This window comes from Medicago sativa, chromosome 4 (assembly GCF_051527215.1).
Source record: "Medicago sativa cultivar Bolivia chromosome 4, Bolivia_mono, whole genome shotgun sequence".
NCBI lineage: Eukaryota > Viridiplantae > Streptophyta > Magnoliopsida > Fabales > Fabaceae > Medicago > Medicago sativa.
This window is the reverse complement of record NC_140752.1, coordinates 62,114,489-62,137,491: the sequence shown is the minus strand read 5'-3', so window position 1 is coordinate 62,137,491 and position 23,003 is coordinate 62,114,489. Positions and strand designations below refer to the sequence as shown.

The window sequence follows — 23,003 nt, the reverse complement described above, 5'->3', positions numbered from 1 at the left end:
TATAAAAGTGGCAACTAAATCATACACCCTATAAAAGTGAAAGACTAAGTTGGCATTTAATACATATACTCTCAACAATGTGGTATAGTATCCTTTGGTGGTTAGGGTGTGAGTTTGTATCCCCACTAGATGCCGCATAATTTTTTTCTAATCTTTTTTTAAGGTCTATGAGTCAGTTTGAGAGCTCGATTTGGTTAGCTTTATGGCTTGTTTGGATGTGCGGTGGAACAAGTTTTCTTGCATCCCAAGGCAAAAATTGCCAGTGATTTGGAAAAGCTACTGTTGCATTGTTTGGATATGCGACAAAAGCAAGATTCTCGCGTCCCTATGCAATTCTGCCGTGAAAATAACAAAGCTACTAATTGTAGCATTAGTGCAAACATTAGTTTTTTCATTTTCCACTCCTACAACAAACACATGCTATATGGAGCTTCAGTGCAAACGTGAGTTTCTGCCGTGATTTTGGTTTGATGTGGAAATGGCACCGCACAGCCAAACATAGGCTTAATCCGACAAGAAAAATTTAAGATTATAGTAGCACTTGCCACAACACCTACTACAAATTTCACCTAATGCTTACAAATCACAATAGTTTCTAACCCAATGCAATGCAAAGTTGAGTGCACAAAAGTTCATTCAACAACTAAACGTCAGTTTTCCAACTAAAACATAACAAACAGTTCTAGAGTTCAGACAGACACAATTTACAATGCAATGCAAAGGTGAGTGCACAAAAGTGCAAAAAACATAAATGTCATAGAAACAACATAAACATAAAATTAAAACAACATATATATAGATATCAATCAGTCACTATTTTTGAGGCTTCTTCCATAAGACTCCAAACTTCTTCAGCATGTTACCATTTTTCTTTCTCTGGAAATCATCATCAACATCTTCAGCATAATTAGGTGAATACTTATAGGTATTATTATTGTCCAAAGACACAGATCTCTCAGTAAGCTTCCCATTGTTCCCTGCCGAAATCATAGCAGCAGCTGCCTCTGCAGCCTTCCTCCATTGATCAGACTGTACCTTAAGCCTTCTTAGTTCGCTTTCCATTTCGGAGCTTGCCACTTGTGCTGCTTCTAACTGCTCGGTCACCCTCGCCACTTTACGGTTGCTTCTGTCTGCTTCCTCCATCACAATCCCGAGTTTCGTAACCGCCTCGCGTTTTGCAGCCTCGGCTTTCTCTATTTCCTCTCTCACTTTACTGTCATCCAAGCAACTCTTGTTGATTTTCATCTTTAGCATCTCGTTCTCTTCGGATATGCTTTGCAATGTTGTTTCTTTGTCCATCATATCAGCTTTCAATTCAGCAACACATTCTTCCAATCTTTTGAGTTCCTTTTGAAGTCCATGTTCATTTTGTGATGACATATTCTTTTCGTGTTTCGAATTCAAATTCTCATTCTCTTCCATGATACCTTGCAACTCGGTTTCCTTGTCCATTAGATTAGCCTTCAACTCTTCAATATCAGTTTTCTTTCTTTGTAATTCAGCCTCCAACTCACATTGTCTCTGGCCTGATTCCGATTTTATCTGCTCCATCAACTCGTACGCATTGCTGATTTGCACTGTGCTTTGAATCTGTTGTTCTTGATATTTAGTCTCGGCAGTCTCTACAGAAGATCTCAGCCGTCCAATCTCAGACTTCAAAGAACAAATCTCTTCTTCAATATGATTAGGATCCTCTCCATTTCTCAATATTTCACTTTCCTTCTCGAATTTACAATCATCCACAAGATTTTGAACAGACTGAATCGATTCATTATCGTTGATGCGTGTCTTAAATTTGCTAACAAGTGTTGCTAGCGTGTTCACCCTTGCTCTAGAATGTTCCAACTCCAAAGCAATGGAGTTGCAGCCATCTACGTCTCTCGCAACGTCATCCCTTAGAATCTCGACGGTTCTTTTCGCAGACTTGAGTTGCAACAAAGTTTCATCAATAAAGATTTGTGCCTGAGTTTCAGGTTCTTTGCTATTCTTGAGTTGGTTTTTTATGTTCTCCATCTGAGAAAGTGATTCTGATAAGTTTTGATTTAGGTTCAGTAGCTCTTCATCTGCCGATTCAGCTTGTTGAGTTTGAACATTACCACAAGTAGCTACCAATTCAAGTTGTGCTTTCAGCAGCTGAATTTCCTTCAATGCAGAAGACAAAGCAGTAGAGTCAACTGAGAGATGCTGTTGGGAGACATCGAGCTCCGACTTCCATGCGCTATCACGTTCTTCTGTGATTTTCTGGAGTTCGATATCGCGAGCTTCTCCAGTAGCACATAGCTCTAGATATTGCTTTTGAGACTCTTCGAGTTTTCCAGATAGGGCTAAGAGTTGCTCCTTGGATTCCTCGAAGTCTTGCTGAGCTTGCTTCTTGCATGATTCAGACAAAATAAGCTGGTCCTTCACCTTCTTCAAATCATCTTGAAGTTGAGAAATTTGAGATTCCAATTCAGATATTTTGCTCGGGCGTTTCCTCTAATGCAACATCAATTATAATAGTTAAAATCTTCTCAACTAAAAAAGGAAAAATGTACCGAAAGCAATGCTAGCAATGTGCTATACACTTATTATTGAATAAAAGTTATACAATGCCCAGTTTGGATAATCAACTTAATTTAGTGCTTATCAAGTTATTTCTATAATAGCTGATAAAATAAAGTCAAAATGTTTTCATATAAGTTGTTATACAAGCTCTCTACCGACATAAGCACTTGTGAGACTGTTTGGGAGAACTTATGATAACAGTTATGAAAAGAACTTATAACTTATATGAAAACAGTTTGCCTTTAATTTATCTTTCATTATAGAAATGGCTTATACGTAAGCGTTTAATTAAGCTATTTATCCAAACAAAGTCTATATTTAAGGACAGAAGTAGTATTTTATTATTGGTAAAAACTTGTTACCTCAGGAACTGGGCTTCTGGGTGACTTGCGATCAGCGAGTTTGGAGCTTCTTTCCTTTGATATTTTACTAGTTTGAGTCGAAGAAGAAGATACAGAGTCGGTATCTAGAGTAGTCGTAGTTCTCAGTTGGCGTACAGCACGCGGAGAAACTTTCTTAGGCACCACTTCAGAAGAACCACTTCTGAAATTTCAATAAAAAAATGTTTAACAAATACAAAAACCAATGTGGTAAATGGAAACTCATATATCTATCATTTTAATCAATTTATACCTAGTTGTCATTATTAAACAATAAATCCTCAGTTCCTTTCACACACAAATGGTAACTCAAATTCTTATGTTACATGATACTCTAACCATTCTGTTGCAAATGTTAGATGATATTCTAAATACAAAAAAGTTATAATGTGGCAATCCAATAAAAAAAAATACTAGTATGTTTTTGTTGACTGAATAAAACAAAAGGTGCCTTAAAAAAGAGGTAACAACTCCCTTGGGTCCCAATCTCCCATTCCTCAGTTAAAGGGAGGAACCTACTTCAACCAAAAAGGAAACACAATAATGACTAATGAGACATGATTATGCATTTAGGCAAGGTCATAAAAGCGTAAAAACTTAACACTTACTCTATTCTATTCACTAATTGCAAATTGCTTAATGTCATTGATTAGTTCTTTATGGTCCTTGATGCATTGTGATAAAATGAATTTTGGATTTTTTTTTTCATAGGTTTCTTCAACAAGAGGTCATCGTATCAGGCACCTCTCAACTAAATGTGGATATCTCTCTTAGTCGGGATTCAAAAATTTGTTCGTCACGTTGTGAGCGTCTAACCCCTTCCGCTCTATTGATTAACAAGGGGAGTCATAAGGTTGTGGATTTAAAAAAAGGAACAAAATTCAGCTAAGTTGATTATGCTTTTGCTTTCTAAAATATAGCAATAGTAAAGTACGAAAACAACATTTATATAGGAAAAAGAGTAATAGTCAAAGTAGTATTTGAAGATTACCTTGTCTTAGGGGTATGCATTGCTTAAATGCCTTGAATATCCAAGTAAAAGAGAAAACAGGTTAATGATTTGGGCCTCACAAAGCTTTGAAATATGAATGCAACCTGACCCACAAGTACAGTAACAATTCAGAAAACATATCACAGAAACACAAGTTGTAGAGACAAACGAATCCAATGAGAAACATAAGAATTTATTGATATAATTAATGTGTTCACGCAGGATGGGGTGATCTTTCTCATCTTCATTTCCTTAGCTATAAATGCTGAATCTTTGCTCACTATTATGATTTTCACTTTAATGCTAAAAATGTACCACAATATAATGTGCCACAGAATTTACTTACTCTTCCCTACGGTAGAGACCCTACCACATTTTTTTTTGAGAGGATTCCCTACCTCTCATTATTACTACTATAATTTAACCTAAAAATATAACCATATTGTCAATAGTTAATGACTTCACAATATTCGGGTATTCGATGTGAGGTAGACGAAGTGACAATCATCTTAAACTCACACACACAATTGTGAGTCCTCGAAGTTGAACTCGGGTGAAGGTGTCTAACTTAACAATATAGGCGTTTACTAAATCCCGCTAGTAATTGGTGAGATTGAATATCTTGGATGAGTCGGTCCTTGACTGAATACTGAGTTTTCAAAAAACAACTGTCGGAAAAAGTCACACTAAAATTTAAAAAAGTAAGCGAAAATATTTTTCAATTTAAAAATACGGGAACTAAAATTGTGAATGACTGAAAATAGAGAAATAGAAAAATATATCTAAACTTTATAGTTTAGTCTAAAGGAATGAAGCAAAAAGTCAAGTATATTTGTAGTTTCTAACAATATACATAAAAATATGTCAACCACATGAGATAAAAATGTCATCGTTTTACCAACTGATAATACGAGTATAATTGTGAGGGACCAATATGTCCCCATCTTTAAAGATAAAAAACCACCCATTTCAATTCATGATAGATGTTCAATGGGCACAACGAATTTTTTTTAATTAGCCCTCTAATTTAGCCGCAAAACATGGCATAACAGAGCTTTGAATATGAAGTAGGTATGGTACGACACATGTGTTTTTACCTTATAATTATGACTTCCATACCATATGATATAAATTAGTTATGAGCAAGTGTTATAAAAATCGGACCAAAATCATTAATCGGACAAAGTCACACATAGAAATTATTAATCAAACCACCGATTCATTGATCGAACCATTCATTGAGCTAGTCATATGATTAAACCGAAGGGCTCTTCCTTAAGGAACAAACAAATAAACTAGCTATTTTTTTTTTCTTTTTTGACAAACCAATTTTTCAATGGGAACAAGAGGAATCAGATCTAGAAGTACAACAAAACAAGATAAAGCATGCAAAGCCAAGACATTGAACTCCACAACGAAAGAAGATAATGGAATATCATAGACGCAACTTTCGAGATTAACAAATGTGAAAATTATACTGATTTATTAAAGTAAAAAAGAAGAAAAAAAGGAACAAGTACAAGAAGAAGGAACAGACAAAAGAATTGGTACGTTATGGAATCAACCTCTTTTTATAAAAAATTATAAAGTATTTTTGCTTTTAAAAAATAAGCATGAAATTTATAAATAAATAAATAAAAAAGGAGAAGAAATAACAAATGTATATTTTAGATGTGGGTTTTTGCAAACTTTACATTACATAAATATTAAAAAATGTGGATAGTTGAGTATAAAAAAGAGGATGATAATGTATTTGAATAGAGGTTTATTTTAAAAAAATTATAAATATATCTAAATATTTAAGATGAAATTATATTTAGGAACAAATATTTTTTCTAAACCAAACATTGCTATGCTTTGCAGAGAGTACAGACCCTGAGCTTCAATATTACAGAGAAAGAACCGCATTAATGTCAGTTTCTTTTTTGGCAAAAACTTTTTAGTTTAAATAAATTCATATCAATTTCAGGCAAAAGTGCTTTTGTAAAAAGATAAGCAGAAAAAGGTTTAAAAAAGCATCGTTTAGGTTCAACAAATTTTTTTTCTTCAAAATAATAATAATTTATTTTTAAAATGAAGAGCCTAATTAAATTAATTTTTTGTTACAATGGACCTTCATACAGATAAATAGGAAAAAAATTCTATAAAGAAATGTGAAGAAGGAAAAAAGATGAAACAGAAGCTTCAAAGTTATAATGATGTTTTTCATGTGAGGTAACCTATGAATTATGATATGCTGCATTGTGGTTGAAGGTACAAAATAGTAAAAACATATGAATGCAAAGCAATTAATTAAGAAAGTGGTAATGGACTTACTGGTTAAGGTTGAGTTGTTGTAAAGTGAAGAGAGAACCGCAAAAGATGAAACAAACTGAGTGTAGTGTATTTTCCTTCCTGAAATGAAGTGAAGTTACCGTTTTGTTGAAACGAGGTTGCAACACTTTGTGTTGTTGGTTTGGTTTTGGTTTTGATTTTGTTGAGTGGGGACTGGGAAGTAAGTGAACGTGCTGGTAAGTGAAGTGAAACAAAGAGAAAAGGGGAAGTAAGAAAAGAGTACGGTTTTGTCGTTTGATAGGAAAAAACTGATTAAATTGGTTTTAACTTGAGCTTTGCGTCCGGGTAGCATAGCATACTACTGTATTTAACGTGTCTCGTATCGTATGGTATGGTACTCTCTTTGCCCTACATCATGAGTACTACTGCAAAAAAATTTTTTTTAATCGGAGTAATAGTTATTTGAGTTATCTTGATCCTTGTATATGGAGTAATAAGTAGCTACGATAATCTTTTAAATTTTAAAATAATTTTTGATTTTGCCATTTTTGAGTCAAAATAGTTCATGACGTTAAAATACTCCTTCAATATTGATAATAACCAAATAAATACTTATAAGGATTTATATGCGAGTAAATAAGTATATTGAGGACTGATATGACACTACTAACGGAATATTTTAATGTGGTAGACTTTTTTTTATTAATGAAGTGCACAATCAGTGGCTATTTTAGAATTTAAATACATTTGAGGACTATTGTGGCTACTTGTTGAAACATAATACAAAATAACTAGAAGCTAGTTTACTAAACAATGAAGTGTGTGTTTGATATGGCGGCGGGAGGAATTGAGTTTGAGAGAATTGATTTTGGTTAAAAGTGAGTTGAATGTGAATTGATTTATGTTTGGATACACTTTATTAGAAGTGATTCTTGTAGGTTGATGTTGTTTGGATAGTTTGAATCAAAATTGATTTTGAATGTGTAATGACTAAACTATCCTTTTAATTGTATTTAAAACTTATTCTCATTAAAAAATTATTTCAACTTATCATACATGAATTTTATTGGTTCTGAAATTAATTTTAAAATCATATTAATTTATAAGAGTTATTTTTAATAATTTTTTTTTTTATCAATTGGGTGATTTTAATAAAATAATATAAGCATAAAAAGATGTAAAAAAATATGAGAAATTACACAACTGTAAACTAAAATATACGTGTAAATTATTAATACATAATCATAGATTTCTAAATTAGTATAATAAAATGGCAGGGCTCTAAAGTATATTACATATAGATAATAGATAATATAAGTTCAAGTGCAATATAATATTGAAAATTATTACAAACTAATTATTTAGCTTATACGCTATAATTTGATCGCGAATTGAGTTTCGAGCATGATCCATCTCTGAAGAAGAAGCTACATTGAAACTTTGAGATTGATCCAAGTTAGTTGATCTATGATAATCATCATGGTGAATGATTGTATTTTCATCTTCATAAAGATTGAAATCAACATCCATTTCAGCACTCCTTCTAATAAAGTTGTGTATTGTCATTGTTGCGACAACTATATGAACTTGTGTCTCATATTTAAACTTAGGCATGCAACGCAAAATTGCAAATCTATTCTTCCATACCCCAAAAGTTCTTTCAATTGTGCATCTTAAACTTGAGTGGTAGTAATTGAATACTTCGTTATTATTTTCGAACCCACTTGAATGCCTAAATTCAGGAAGATGATAACGTTCACATCTATATGGACCAATGTACCCTATTGGTGTTGGATAACCAGAATCCACCAAATAACACTTACCTAAAAATAAATTAATTATTAAAATATGAAAATAAATAAATTGTTAATATAAAAATCATATCTAGTAAGACATTATAACATACCTTGAGGAGGATGCGGAAAGTTAAGGTTAGCAGTAGTAAGAGCTTTGTCAAAAACACGGGCATCATGGGCAATGCCTTCCCAACTAGCTAATACAAAAGTGAAACACATATTCCAATCACAGACAGCCATAATATTTTGTGTTGGATATCCTTTTCTTCCAATAAGCCTTGGTTGCTCACTAGCACATGACACATGTGTACCATCAATTACTCCTATAGCATTCTTAAAAAAAGGCCAATAACGTTGATCATTTTTTATTTTGGCATGACAATCACAAAACATAGGATCTTCGGGTTTAATATATTTGAAGGACAACTAAAGGCATGCATGAAGTACACGATGGAAATGTCTACTTACAGTCTCACCCGAATGTTGAAATCTTTCTTGAATCATTCTATTACCGACACCGTGGCCTACAACGACCAAAAACATTGCAACCATTTCTTCAACCCCCATATGTTTAGAAGACTTTAAATCACGTTCCACCAATTCATTGCAAAGTTTATTAAAAATATATTTTTCCATTTGAAACATCTCATAACAACGAGTGGGATTCCCTTGCAATATTTCTTGAACCCATGCATGACATGTGAGCTCACTAGTTCTACATGGCTCTTTGCATAAATTTTTTGTTGCATACTCACCAAGTAATGCAGCAAAAAAATAGGATTCTTGAAATATATCAACATCTTCTTCTTCTTGTGTATTGTGTTCCAAATGTTCATTCCAACCATTCATTTTAATAAAGAGGAACCTGTGCATAAATCACAATATCTAATTCAATTAGTATAATAAAAAGCATATATCATTTAGCAGCTACAGAGGTGTATAAACATACCATCCAATTTGAAGTAAAGCAAGTAATTGTATGAAAAACATCATTTAGCAGCTACTGAATCTTGTACTATACTAAGGTTTTACTTTTTGAACATAATATAGATGAGAGCAGCATGCTAGTAAACTGGAGTATGTAGCGTATGCAGCAGTAGTATATCATATGATATCATGGATTTGATTCTTTGATGTAGGGGAATATACGTTTCAGGCATTGAAGAGTATAGCAGTGAGTGAGTCAGAAACCAGAAAGCACAAATGCATGTCAACACTAGGTAAGGTAGCATGGAAGCTGTGTTAATGTCAGCTTGTACTATACTAAGGTTTTACATATCAGACTCTACAATTTTTTACTTCTTTGGCAATTTGTTCTATAACTAATTCCTTTGTTACTAAATATTTATCATTTTGGTTGACAGATAATTGTTATCAGATAATTCTCATTTTCTTCAATGCGTATGACACACATTATGTCCAATTCACAATTCCATACTGCTTTTGACAACACATTTTTGAAATAGAAAACAGAAAATTCATACTGATATATCAGGTGAATGATACCTGGCGAGAGTGGTTACTTGCTAGAGCTTGTGAGAGTATTTTCTGTGATTTTTTATCCACACTCTAAAGACATATAGCAACCTGTAATCAGTAAAGTCATAATAGCTATTAACAAAGGCAACCATGTAACAAATTCACTTCATTCAAATTCCAAAAGACATAATACATAGGTTCATATCACCATAATAGCAATTTCAAAGACTTAATACATACTACTTGGGTTCTTAATAGCAAGCAAGTTCTAGAGGAAAGTCTTAACAGATAGGGCAACATAATGAAGATCTAAACACAAACTAAACAACCAAATACATAATAAACTAAGTCCAAGGGACATCACTAAGCCAATTCTTGAGCCAAATTAATACTTCATAAACATAGTAGGATTGAATGATGCAAATTTAAGCCAAACCAGCCTTCTTTCCTCAAAACCCCGCAATGATACAAACATCTCCCTAGCTGGCTTAAACATCATTAGGTTACAACACATTGTATGAAACTCTAAATCAGAAGTAACTGCATCCATGGTTTGAATCTCAGCCATCACTTCACCAATAGATGCATTACTTATAGCCACATTCCGCGACTTGCAAGTCTCCGCAATCACATTAACAGCCTCAACTATTGAAGTTGAAGGAGTAGCTTTTTTCTTTCCTTTCTGTTCAGCCCCCATAACTCTCTTTCTCTTTTGTCCACTACTTTGACTAACAGCTCCTTGTGATGTATTCAAGTTAATATTTCCAAAACCAGTTGTTGCTCCAATGCTTGCATCTTCACTATCACCCGAACCTTCTGCAATATCCAAGCCAACATCAATATCATCATTACCCAAGTTCTCATTAGGTAATACACCACTTGATGGTGCCCAAGCATGCTCTCCATTAGCCACTACATCCTTGAAAAGTGTGGTTAGTTGGTGAGCAAATGGAAGTCCATTGTCTCTAAACTTTGCATATTGAGGATTTTCCTGCATATTCATAACCTAACATATAAAAATATGGTAAATATAAACATAAAAGTATTACTAAACAATTCTTTCTTCTCCCACCACTCATCGGATGCATCAACGGTGTTCTTCTCAAAATTCCATCCTAATCCGGTAGCTTTTCCAAACAAGTTATACCATACTTTCCATTCCTTTCTCAAGCTATCATACCTATTCTTCAATTGTACCTTGTCATAATTCAGTCCACTTTGTTCATAAAATTGGGAAACAATACCTTGCCATCCTTTCTTGGTAAAACAAGTACCAATTCGTTGACCCTTGGTAACTTGATCCAAACATGGCTTCACAAAGTACTCAGTGGCTTTAGGATCCCTTCAACTAGCTTTGGAACTTTGACCCTCATTGTTAGTTGACGGGGGGTTAGCAGAAACTTTTCTCTTAAGTGAAAAATGAAACAAACTATACATAAGCAACTTGATCAAACTGACACCAATATCCTTGTTTTGTGCAGATGAAAATGATAACAGAAAACAAAAACAATACTAGAAGAAGTTCTGTTACTTTGTGCTAAATGTAACTCTTTCTCGTAAAGGTTGGAAAAGGTTTATCTAAGAATGAAATGGCATAAAAATTAGCAATACAACAATGGCTTGAAGCTGTAAGTTGCTTTTCTTACATTATTTCATTCAAGTTCAATTACTTTAAACTCACACCAAGTAACTTAAACAAAAACAATACACTCACTGCTCAAAACAGAAAAAAAAACAGGAGAAAAAAAACATCAACAAAAAAAACATAAACATGTCAATAATAACAGAACAGTCAACATAAACATATCATAAGAAAATTGTTTTCTTCTTTGAGACTATTTATCAAACACATACAATGCATTGATGTAGGATGAAAAAATTAAGGTAAAATTTATAACAACTAGAGCAAATAGAAATAGAAATTAACAGTTTTGAAGCAAGTAAACAAAGCAAAAAAAAAATTATGAATATGTATTTACCTTCAGGCCTTGGCAGAACAATGGAATGGTTCTCACAAGTAGCTCATAAGCATCATATATAGGGGAAAGGCTGAAGGAATAAATTCACCCAACCAACACATCTACCATGAGTAATGAGATTAACCACAAAATCAGAAAAAAAAAAAAAAAAAAAAAAAAGAATGAGGAAAAGCTGAAGAAAATTGAAAGCTTGGATTTGCAAAATCATCACAATTAGCAGAAAATTTAAGGTTGAAGTGATGTGAAGTAATGAAAAAGAAGAAAACTGTGAGAAAGAGAAATTGAAGGCTTGAATTTAGGGGTAATTAGGTAAGTACCTGTCCCTTGAGAAACTAAAGGCTGAAACGTGGTTTTCATCTGCCGTAGAAGCTATGAATCTGAGCTTCAAGAAAACTGAGTTTTGGAGACAGAAACCGCGTTTCACAAAATTGCTTTTCATTCAACCAAACAGTATGGAAAAGAGCAAAACGGCGTTTATATAAAGTAACCCACGTTTTGAGCCTAAAAAGGTGGTGCCAAACACATACGAAGAAGATGAACACCATAGTCCTTTGTTCCTTGCACCACAAGCAATTGAAGCTGAAGAAAGTGTTAGAATTAGAATTCAATCGTAACTATTTTTCTTAAGTTAAAGGAAGTTAGTTATGATTGAATGTTGTAAAGATCACAATAGTTTATAATGATCCTTCACCGAATTGCTATAAATACATGTAATTGCTTTTATTGCAAGTTAACATGAAATAATGGTTCATTGAACTAATTCTCTCATTCTTTCTTTTGTTTTCTTTGATTTTATCCCATTTTCTATCAATTTCTTGTTAACTCAATATGGTATCATGAGCCTTTCAATCTGAAAGTGCTTCTTCCGCAAGCTTTTCTTCCATGACACCTCGCAGCAACAATGGTGCAACAACCTCTGTTCCAGAGGTTCTTCTTGGTCAATCTAGTCCTTATTTCGTTCATCCCAGTGATGGTCCTTCCTCTATCACAGTTTCTCCGATTCTTGATGGATCAAATTATCATTCTCTTGCTTGATCCATGCGTAGAGCTTTAGGAGGCAAAATGAAGTTCGAATTTGTTGATGGAACGATTCCTCCAGTGAAAGATTCATATGATCCTATCTTTCGTGCTTGGAATCGTTGTAATATGTTGGTTCACTCTTGGAACTTTTATTCAGTTTCTCCTTCAATTGCACAATCTATTATATTTCATGGAGAATGCATGTGATGTATGAAGTGATTTGAAGGAGCGTTTCGTACAAGGTGATTTGGTAAGAATCTCTGAACTGATGCAAGAAATTTATTCTTTGCAACAAGATTCTAAATATGTTACATCTTTCTATTCTGAGTTGAAGATTCTGTGGGAAGAACTTGAAATTTACATGTATGTTCGTAATTGCACTTGTATAGTGCACTGTTCTTGTGAATTCACGAGAAATTCTAGACATAATCATATTTTGCTATATGCAATTAGGTTTCTTACTAGTTTAAATGAGAATTTCTCCATGGTAAAGTCTCAAATCTTGCTCATGGATCCTATTCCACCTATGAACAAAATCTTTTCTATGGCTTTACAACATGAAAGACAAGGACATTTTGCTCTTGTCAAGGATGAATCAGTTTTGATCAATGCTGCTGATTCTAGAAAGTTTGAGGGAGACAATTCTGGAAAGTTTTATCCTCAAGGTTCTACTTCCAAGAATGTCATTCGTCTATGAACCTTTTGTCGGAGGAATAATCATATTGTTGAAACATGCTATGAGAAGCTTGGAGTTCCACCTCATCTTCAGGGAAACTATAATTAAGCATATGTTAATCATTTTACATCTGCAAAGAAGGATGATAATCATGAGAAGTTAATGTCTTTGATTCAAGGTTCATCTATTAACCAAAATTCAGCCATTGCATGCTTCTAATCATGTATCTACTTTCATGTATGTTGGTCTTTCACCATTTGACAGACAAGGTACTACTTTCATCTCTTCTTTAACTCTTCACAATTTTACTCTCAGTTCTCGGATCATAGATTCACGTGCTAATGATCATATCTGTGGAAATCTAAAGTGGTTTAGTTCTTACAATGAAATTGCTCCCATATACATGAAGTTACCTATAGGTCATTATGCAATAGATAAACATTCAAGAACCATTAAATTTTCTTCTGATTTTATTATTCACAATGTGCTTTATGTGCTAGAGTTTAGTTTTAATTTGACTTCTTTATCAAAACTGAGTAATTCATTGAATTGCACAGTAAAATATTTAATTCAGGCATGGAAACTATGAAGATGATTTGTTTTGGTGATAAAAGAGAAGAATTATACTACTTTAATCTCTCAAATAAGTTTACATGTTCTACAATTAGAGTTTTGTTATTTCTCTATTTAAGCTTAACAATTGTGTAGCCTAAGAGACAAACTATTATTCATTAAATAATATTTTAGAGAGTTTTCTCAATTTCTGGTGGATTCCGGAACCTTATTTTCTTAAGTTTGTCATTTGCAACTTATTTCTTTCCAATTTAGGTTTAGCGTTTACTAGCCTACGCTTGCAACTGCGTCAATACTGTAATCAATAAGTTTACAAGCATGAATAGTTCACAACTTTGTAAAAATACATTAATTGACTTTCAACCTAGTATCACCGCAGAGCGTGTGTTCACAAATTATTGCCTTTACAGGGATAATAGGGATAATTAAAGTACATGTTAAGATGCAAGACTCCATTGATGAAAAATACACTAACTTCAAATCTTCATACTTCAATTGAGACCTCTAGCACTTGGGCAAAATACAAACAACGAATAATGAGTATTTAAATCATGTCTAGGTAAGTATGTACTATGTAAAACAAACATACATACATATACACAAAAGCACAACATTGATACAATAAGCTTATAGAAACGACATAGATGCATAATCACATTTAGTTTGCTGTCCTCATCGCCTGTAAATTCATACATCTAGAATCACAAATTAATTTGACATGCATTTAATCCAAACACAATCTTGACACATTATTATAACAATGATGGAACACAAAAGACACATACTTCACATAACATAACACTTCTTTTCACAAAATGAAAGTGCAACAAAAGTCTTGTACACTTCCATGGGGCACTTCACAATATATTTGGTATCTTCTAACTACGGAACACTTGGCGAGGAGATATAGTACTATGTCACACTGCTAGGTGGTCGGAGAACACATATGTTGACTACATCCTCGTTCGACTCAATTTGAAGTCAATTTAAGTGTTCAGTATCGGTAAATGAGGGTCACATGGGAGACTATCCTTGTCATATATGTATTCTCCCATGTGAAATCGCAAGTTCTAACAAGTAAACCTCCACTATAATTCTGTGTTCTCCCAAATATTAGTTTGTCTGACACCGATACATTGATGACAAACACATTTTAATGGATCATATAATTATAAAATGAAAAGGATCCTAACTCAGTCCAAAAATATACTTCTAAAGAATGTTAATTTTGTAAAATAAAAAAGAAGAGGACTTTTAAGAATATAAGGGTGGGAAAAGAAACTACTATTTTGTTAAAGTCCATTTAGTTATTTTTGTGGTTAAAGCCCATGAAGTGATTAGTTATAATAACTAAATTTTGCTTAAAAATATATTATAATAACTAAATTTAACTGTTTATTTTATTTTATTAAATTAAATAGTCTGGTGGTTAGAAAAATGTGAATAAATTTGGTTTCAAACCCGAGCCATTGTGTATATCGCAATGTATTTATCAACTGAGTTATACTCACGAATACTTAAACTTAAATTTTATTAAAAGATAATATAACTATTTCTTTTTAGGAAGATAATATAACATTTTTATCAACCCAAATTATTATTTTTTTTAAAGAAACTAAACTAGCTCATTCAAATTGACATCAGAGAGAATCGAACCTGAGATCTTAAAGAAAAACACAATTAAAAGTTCGAAGCCTTATATTAAATTTGACTCTTTTAAATTAAATAAAAACTTTGAATCATATTTTCATAGTCCTATCAGAAGAAATGAATTTAAAAATTCCCGAGCTATTTTAATTCTGATCTAAACTGCTTGTGGTTGATGACTTTCAAGCTGCCTCACGTCTAATAAATGAAACTTCCATTAAGGAGCTTGGAGTGGACTCTTCAGTTCAGACTTCAGAGCCTAGTCTTGAGTGGACTCTTCCTTGAGTTCATCCCAATGAAAAAGGAGAGCAACTTTGTCCTTTTTTTCTTGACTGAAGGAGCAGAGGGAGCTTTCTTTGACTACAAACTATAAGCAAAATATTTAATTTAATCAATCATAGTTTTTTGCGATCCAATTTAATTTCTGATAAAAAATTATATTTTTTTTTTGAGCGAATGATAAAAAAATTATATTCAAATTAACCTTTTTTTTCATTTTCTTTTAGAGGAAATTAATTTTATTTTTTGTGGATAGAGGAAATTAATTTTATTTTATGTTGAGGACAAATTAATCAACTTGTTACAATGAGTCAGATATTGATTTGTCTCCTGTGTAAAAATATAAAGACAGATTTAATTATTATTATTATTAGTATTATTTTTATCAATGATTAAATTGGACACTAAAAAATTGTGAGATTTCAAATTGAATCTCACCGCTCTTTTCTATACTCAATTATTATTACCAGCATATTACACATAGAGTATACCAGCACAGGGAGCTTTTTTCTGCTCAAACTCTGCCGTTTGACTAAGATTCAAGAAAGCTAATGAAACCAAAACCTTAACGACAGAAGGCTAATGAAGAAAATGACTGAAGAAAAGAAGCTAGATAAAGAAAAATTGGTGGGTGACAGGCCATGGTTCACTAGATCAAAGAAGCAGTTGATGAAGCCAAATCAGGCCACTCTATCTTTTATCAAAGTACCTCATGTTGTACCTATGTGTTGGTAATATTGATTTGAATGCAAACAACAACCGCAACGAACCAGATTATGCAATTACGAACTAGAAAGTAAACCTGCAAAATTTGTTAGTATTAACATGAGGCGTCACGAGGACTCTCCTTGAAATTTATCCGCCACAGTGTGCGGAAACTCTCAGGATTCAACAGGTCCTTCTCCTAATTATGGAGGTAACAAAACAGCAAGAATCACAAATTTATCAGGCAGATGTTTATCTCAGGAAGAAAAAAAAAATGGAGGAGAAGAAAACAAATTATTTTTTTCTTTGTGAGGTATACATGTATTTTCTTTTCATGTATCTTGTGTTACTGATTGCAAGAATATATATCCATGACCATTTTTTCTAAAGAGAAAATTAAGGATGACAAGTTACTTGATGAGTTAGTGACGGTTCCTACTTTTAAGCATGAAAGACATGTGCATAATATATTATAGACGTTAATAGTTTCACATGGTCAAATCACTTAACACAAAAAAAAAAAAAAAAAAAACTTATGAAATAAAAATTATCTCAAAAATTACAACACCTCATCATATCATAACTAGGAAGGTGAAACCCAATTTTTTTTTCTTCTGGACATCTTAAAAAAAACTTCCATTTAATGTTCCTTTTGCAGAAGCTCTTGAGTAAGTTTCAGCACGTAAAGTCTTTGAAGAAGTGTCTGAAAAAGAAATTGAAATTGAAGGAAGAAATTGTTTCTTTGACAAAGGACTGTAGCGACGTTATGCAAATAAAGCTCTTACCTAAATTGAAGGATCTTGGTATTTTCGCAGTTCCATGTATTATAGGGAATGTGAATATTGGGAATGCACTATGTGATTTAGGAGCCAACATATCTCATGCCCTTGTCCATGAGGAATAATTTAGGGTTTTAATGTTTGAAACCTATTGGAATATGTCTTAAACTAGCTGGTCGATCGATACATGAAAATTCAGTATGGCATTGTTGAGGATGTTTTAGTGAAAGTGGATAAATTGATCTTCCTAATTGATTTTGTGGTGCTTATAAGTGACAAATTTACTTAATTTCTAATATACTTTTAGAAAATTGCTGTTCAAACATTCCATATGGCTGGGACACACATGTAAAATACCTTTTTATCCCCTCGGCAGTTAACTGCCGAGGAATTTGAAATCCGGCTGCAGTTAACTGCCGAGGATTTCCTCGGTAGTTAACTGCCGAGTATTATGTTTCGTTAGATGAAACAGGAAACCTGCTCCCCTACACACTATTTTCATCAACTTCCATATCAAACCCATCCATTCCCCCCAAATCCAATAATTTTTTTCTATCAAATCTTCCCCCAAATGATTCAAACATCAAGCCTAGGATGATTCAACACACTTTTGACGTAAAAAAATAGGTATTGTGCATTTTATTCGGTTTATTTTTTGTATATGTTACACTGTCATGTTGGTTTACAACGTCAGTCACGTAAGACTGTCATGGGGAATCTCGGTAGCTTACTGCCGAGGAAAACCTCGGTAGCTTACTGCCGAGGGAAACCTCGGTAGTTAAGTACCGAGGAACACTTAGGAAAATTTTGAAGGACGAAAAAATGGCAGCTACTGCCATTTTTTCAAAAAAAAAATTTTCTTTGTTTTTTTTTGTTTTAGTTCATTATGGCATTGATGTTTATGCATTAGTTAGTTGTTAATTCATATTTATGTGTTGTTTAATTATAGTAATGACCGAGAACGCGGAAGATGTTTCGGGAGAGACAAAACGTAATTTTGTCCAAATTTCTGGAGATGTCAAGCCGCCTAAGGTTGAAGTCAAACCAAACATTGAACAAGCTTCTAAATATGTTAGCCCCGGTGTCGTCCCACTTCAAGCCCACGAAGTGGACACGGCTAGGTTTTTTTCTGACGACATTAAGTTTCAAGATAGAGAAGAATTGCTTGGGTGGGTACGTTGTCAAGCAAATAAGGCGGGATTTACAATTGTTACACAAAGATCAAGCTTGATCCATCCAATATTGCGCCTAGTGTGTGAAAGGAGTGGAGCTCACAAAGTGCCTAAAAAAAAACCAAAGCATGCGACAACGGGCTCAAGAAAATGCGGGTGCTTGTTCATGATTAGTGGATATCAAAGTACGCAAACAAAGGAATGGGGATTGAACATTCTTAATGGAGTTCACAACCATGCTATGGAGCCGGCTTTAGAAGGACACATTCTTGCCGGTAGATTAAAGGAGGATGACAAGAAGATTGTACATGACTTGACCAAGAGCAAGATGCTTCCAAGAAATATTTTGATACACTTGAAGAACAAAAGACCACATTGCATGACAAATGTGAAGCAAGTGTACAATGAACGTCAAAAAATATGGAAGGCAAATAGAGGTGACAAGAAGCCGTTGCAATATCTAATCTCGAAGTTGGAGGAGCACAACTATACTTATTACTCAAGAACACATGGTGAAAGTAATACAATCGAAGATATCTTTTGGGCTCATCCAACATCCGTTAAGTTGTTTAACACTTATTTTGAGCATCTTGGTGAAAATCAATATACACGTCACTTGTCTGCTCTAATGCCAATGATAGACCTAGGAGAAGATAGAGATGAATTCACATGGAAAACGGCAAGCTATATGCCTTGGATTATTAAAGACGATAGCGACGTCGGATTTATGTTTAGGAATATGGTGGAAAATAATGTATTATATATATATGTTCGTTCCATATGCAATTGTAATGAATGTAAGTAGGGATTTAATTTAATGATGTGTAATGATGTGTAATGACTTGTAATGTGTTGTTTGATTATGGACACTATGTTCCGTTTTGATGAATTTCAAACTTTTGTGTGGTTTGAACCAAATGTCGGTTTGATTTAATTATGGACATATGTAAAAGATATTGTATTTTTCTTGTTTATGACCGAGTTTCATTGTTGTATAATTTGAATTGCCTATGGAAATGCACTGGTGAAATTACAGGTCAAAACTGGCCTAAAAACGGCTTGGTAAGGGTTAGCATTAATGCAGGACCTGCTGTCTGCATAAATGCTTTCCTCGGCAGTTAACTACCGAGGAATTCCTCGGCAGTTAACTGCAGCCGGATTTCAAATTCCTCGGCAGTTAACTGCCGAGGGGGCAAAAGCGTATTTTACATGTGTGTCCCAGCCTTCTCTAATGTGTGAACAACAATTTTCATACTTTTAGGTCCCTTATTAACTTGGATTGTTAAAAAAAAAATATGAATCTCCCCAAGTTATAGTATATATTACGTCTTTAGTTTTATAGATAAGAATGGTTACATTACATCTTTCCATTTTGATTTTTAGGTTTGGATGATAAAGCTTTCAAAGTAGAATGAAATGGTTTTGTGAGATGGCAGATAGGGTTCTCAAAACTAGGGTAAAATATGGAACTTAATGGATAAGAGTGTACTTTATATAATATAGCAATTCCAGAACAATTCCTCCTAGTTATGAATTTACAGTTTCAAACTGACACACCTCCAACATAGTCATAAACCATCAAATCACTTCCAAAAACACTTAATTAACACTTTTACTACCAAAAAATCCCTAAAAGACTCAAAAAGGCTTTAGTCCAAGCTAGATGGTTTTTTTAACGTTTAGATGATGCTTAATAATATTTTTTTTTGAAGAGTTATCACTAGTGTTGTAGCAAATGGGTACTTACAATAGAAGATGGTTGACTGTGATGAAATTTTCCCTTTGATCATCAGACACATTTCTATCAGGGAGGTGTTAGTTTTGGTAGCCACAAAAGACACGCATTTAGAGTAAATGAATATGAAGAAAATATTTCTTCATGGTAATCTAGATGAGAAAATTTACATGGAGCAACCAGTGCGTTTTAGTTATTTTTGTGATTGTTGTCGTTGCGGTCAACATAATTTACAAAAAGTAGTATAAGTTAATTAATCTTGGTCGTCTTAGAAGGAACTTTAAATTGTCAATAACCAGTTCAAGAATGAAATTGCAGAAGTATAAAATACGGGACTTTATTTGCAAAAAACAAATTGTGATTATGAAGTTATAAAATTAATAAAAACAACCAATCCATTGGATTCAGGTACCTCATTGGAATATCTATCAAATGTTCCAGATAATTATCCGTTCTAGAATATTATTCTTGTTTGATAGAAACTAAAGGAACAAGCGTCGAGTAATTCCTATTTGGATTCCTATTAATGAAGCATAAAAAAGTTCGATTAACCATAACAGAACAAGCGTCCATAACACAATTAATTAACCTAAATCAAAATTTTATCAAACATATAATTAAGCTTATAGACATCATCAATTTCTATTCAACTAACCTAAATAAACGATAAATCAGTTTGCACTAAACGAAATTATGTATAATCAAGCGCCGTAAGATAAATTGAATTACACACAAATTAATGAAATTGATAAAGAAAGAAATAAAACATAAAACAAAATTGGCATTTAGAGTTACACCTCAAAAATCCGGTACAAGTACCCTCCCTCAATAGTTTGATCGGAGGTGTTTACGCTTCCATTACAAAAGATGGTCATATTTGAAATTTGTAAAATGGCGGATCTAAGATCCTTCCGGCTCAAACAAACAACTTTATTTATATTGCTCAAATATGAAAACCTAATTTTGAATTGGTTTGAACAAGAGTTGGCCAATATGCGCTAATCAGCCCATTGCAACAAAAGATCAAGTGGCCTAAACTCATATTTGACTTCAATCCTCTAGAGATATGTAGTTTTGATCATGAGGACGTTCGAACTGGGCTTTGGGTTCAACATGAAAGTTGTAGCTATGTTCCTTAGATTCTAAACTCAAATTTGCACTCCTCAATTGCATGATTGCAACCAAAGTTATGATCGGTGTGGTGAACAGGGGTCATTATACAATAAATATGAAAATTAATCAATATGATATTAGGCACGAAAAGCTCTCAAAATGCAAGACTATAAAGGATGTGCCAAAATGACTGATCAATTGGGTAGGGCAGATTTTGGTTTGTAAATTGAAGGAATCTTTTTATGGTCTAAAGCAGGTCCAAGCTAAATGGCACCTTACTATTGTATTTATTTTAGGAGCCTTGGTGAATGGTGATGGTTATTTTATATTTCTATTATTGTGTCAATTACATATTGATTGTTGCTAATCATTTAAATGACATAATTGAAATGAAAATCATATTGGGATAGGAATTTGACATGAAGGACTTAGATGTTGCTAAGAAGATTATTAATTTATTATGATGGATATTGTCAAGGATATAAGTGCCAGAAAATTTAGACTTTTCAGAAAATCTATTTTGAAAATGTACTAGACAGATTCACAAGAATAGTGTTAAAGTCGTGAATACTTCATGAGTGAATCACTTTAAGCTCTTATTGGGTATTGGGGTCAGTGGTTAAACATAGATACGAAAATTTAATATATGTCAAAGGTTCTTTATTCCAATGTTACTGGTTGTTTAATGTCAAAAGTTCAGTGTATAATATAAACCTTAATCTTACATTTGATAAATATAATGGAATTGTAGTTGCTTTGGAGTCGAAGATAAAATTAGTCGAACTTCGTCAACAAAGCATGCATTCTTTGCTTGTGCTTATGTTTTTTTTAATCTTTTAAATATAAAACTGTTGCTTTAACATATACATTAGCCGGTCCTGTGCATGTGCAACACGACCCTTTGCACAAGGCCTCAAATTTTGGAAGAAAAATAACACTTGTACCTACAAATAAAATTTGTCACTAAATGTCATTTTTCTATAGGGAAAAACATGAAATACATGATATTTTTGTTGTCAGTTATGCATTGTCCATAAATAAATGTTTATTTGTCTATAGATAAAAGTCATATTTGAACCATCACTCATATATTTAACCACAACTTAGTTGTCTGTAACGATAAGTGGTGTTGTATATTTTTTTTTCAATTCTTTTTAAATGAAAATTGTCAAAATTATAACGGGGCCTCTAAATTCTCGGAAACGACTTTGTAGATTAGTTTTTTTCTTTTTTCTTTTTACGGTATTGTTTTATCATTCAATAAGAGATACACAAATCAAAAGAATATAAATATTTGCTTGCTTGCTTTTCTCGGGGCCTCTGAATATTTGCATATTTGAACCTTCTCTTATATTGTTGATGAAATGCAGTGAGATTATACCCGTAAATGATTTAATTTTAATATTTTATCCATCTAAATTTCGTACTCCTTTTCGCATGAATTGCATGGTAATATATCGACTCTGACACAAAGTCTCATTCATCAAGTCTCATTCAAACAACTTGTCCATTTATGTTTGCGTTAGAGGTCGACACAAAGCTCCAAAAAACTAAATAACGCATCTACGAAGAAACTACTCTGAAATTACATTGATTGCATTTACTTTAAAGTACGACACTCTATCTTCAACTAAGAGTAATAGACCAAGTTTATTTACTACTATCTCCGTCCCGGTATAATTGACCTACTTTGGTTTTTCACACAGATTAAGAAAAGTGTATAAATAAAGGGGAAAGTGGAATATATTGTATTGGGAATAATAAAAGTAGTATTATTTAGTGTTATATTGTATTGGGAATGATGAAAGTTGTATTGAAAATTGAAATGGGTCATTTATTTTGGGACACTTTTTTTTAGAAA

The 23,003-nt window shown here is 33.0% G+C and overlaps 2 protein-coding genes and 1 pseudogene across 3 annotated transcripts; all 3 read right to left on the bottom strand.

Moving 5' to 3' along the window:
• Nucleotides 1-616: 616 nt before the first annotated feature.
• Nucleotides 617-6,441, bottom strand: RIP5 (ROP interactive partner 5). Of its 2 annotated transcripts, XM_085702016.1 has the most exons (4): nt 6,232-6,441; nt 3,916-4,019; nt 2,907-3,087; nt 617-2,475 (listed from the first exon to the last, which is right to left on the bottom strand). In XM_085702016.1, exons 2-4 carry the CDS (start codon nt 3,933-3,935, stop codon nt 814-816), a joined length of 1,863 nt encoding a protein of 620 aa, XP_085558142.1. In that variant the 5' UTR covers nt 3,936-4,019; nt 6,232-6,441; the 3' UTR covers nt 617-813. The 2 variants fall into 2 exon arrangements, with proteins under 2 accessions (XP_085558142.1, XP_085558143.1); XM_085702017.1 differs by lacking the exons at nt 3,916-4,019; nt 6,232-6,441 and adding an exon at nt 3,178-3,456.
• Nucleotides 6,442-7,488: 1,047 nt separating this feature from the next.
• Nucleotides 7,489-8,280, bottom strand: LOC146930491 (uncharacterized). Its single transcript, XM_085708303.1, has 2 exons — nt 8,096-8,280; nt 7,489-8,012 (listed from the first exon to the last, which is right to left on the bottom strand). Exons 1-2 carry the CDS (start codon nt 8,223-8,225, stop codon nt 7,543-7,545), a joined length of 600 nt encoding a protein of 199 aa, XP_085564429.1. The 5' UTR covers nt 8,226-8,280; the 3' UTR covers nt 7,489-7,542.
• Nucleotides 8,281-9,828: 1,548 nt separating this feature from the next.
• On the bottom strand, nt 9,829-10,901 carry LOC146930490 (uncharacterized; annotated as a pseudogene).
• Between the last annotated feature and the right edge of the window lie 12,102 nt (nt 10,902-23,003).

What these genes read in the sequence shown, in the direction of transcription:
- RIP5 (XM_085702016.1), bottom strand. Translation starts at nt 3,935, where the DNA reads ATGCATACCCCTAAGACAAG. An exon ending in ATGCATACCCCTAAGACAAG is followed by an intron (nt 3,088 to 3,915) that starts GTAATCTTCAAA and finishes TTGAAATTTCAG; the next exon opens with AAGTGGTTCTTCTGAAGTGG. An exon ending in CCAGAAGCCCAGTTCCTGAG is followed by an intron (nt 2,476 to 2,906) that starts GTAACAAGTTTT and finishes ATGTTGCATTAG; the next exon opens with AGGAAACGCCCGAGCAAAAT.
- LOC146930491 (XM_085708303.1), bottom strand. Translation starts at nt 8,225, where the DNA reads ATGGCTGTCTGTGATTGGAATATGTGTTTCACTTTTGTATTAGCTAGT. An exon ending in CTTTCCGCATCCTCCTCAAG is followed by an intron (nt 8,013 to 8,095) that starts GTATGTTATAAT and finishes ATTTATTTTTAG; the next exon opens with GTAAGTGTTATTTGGTGGAT.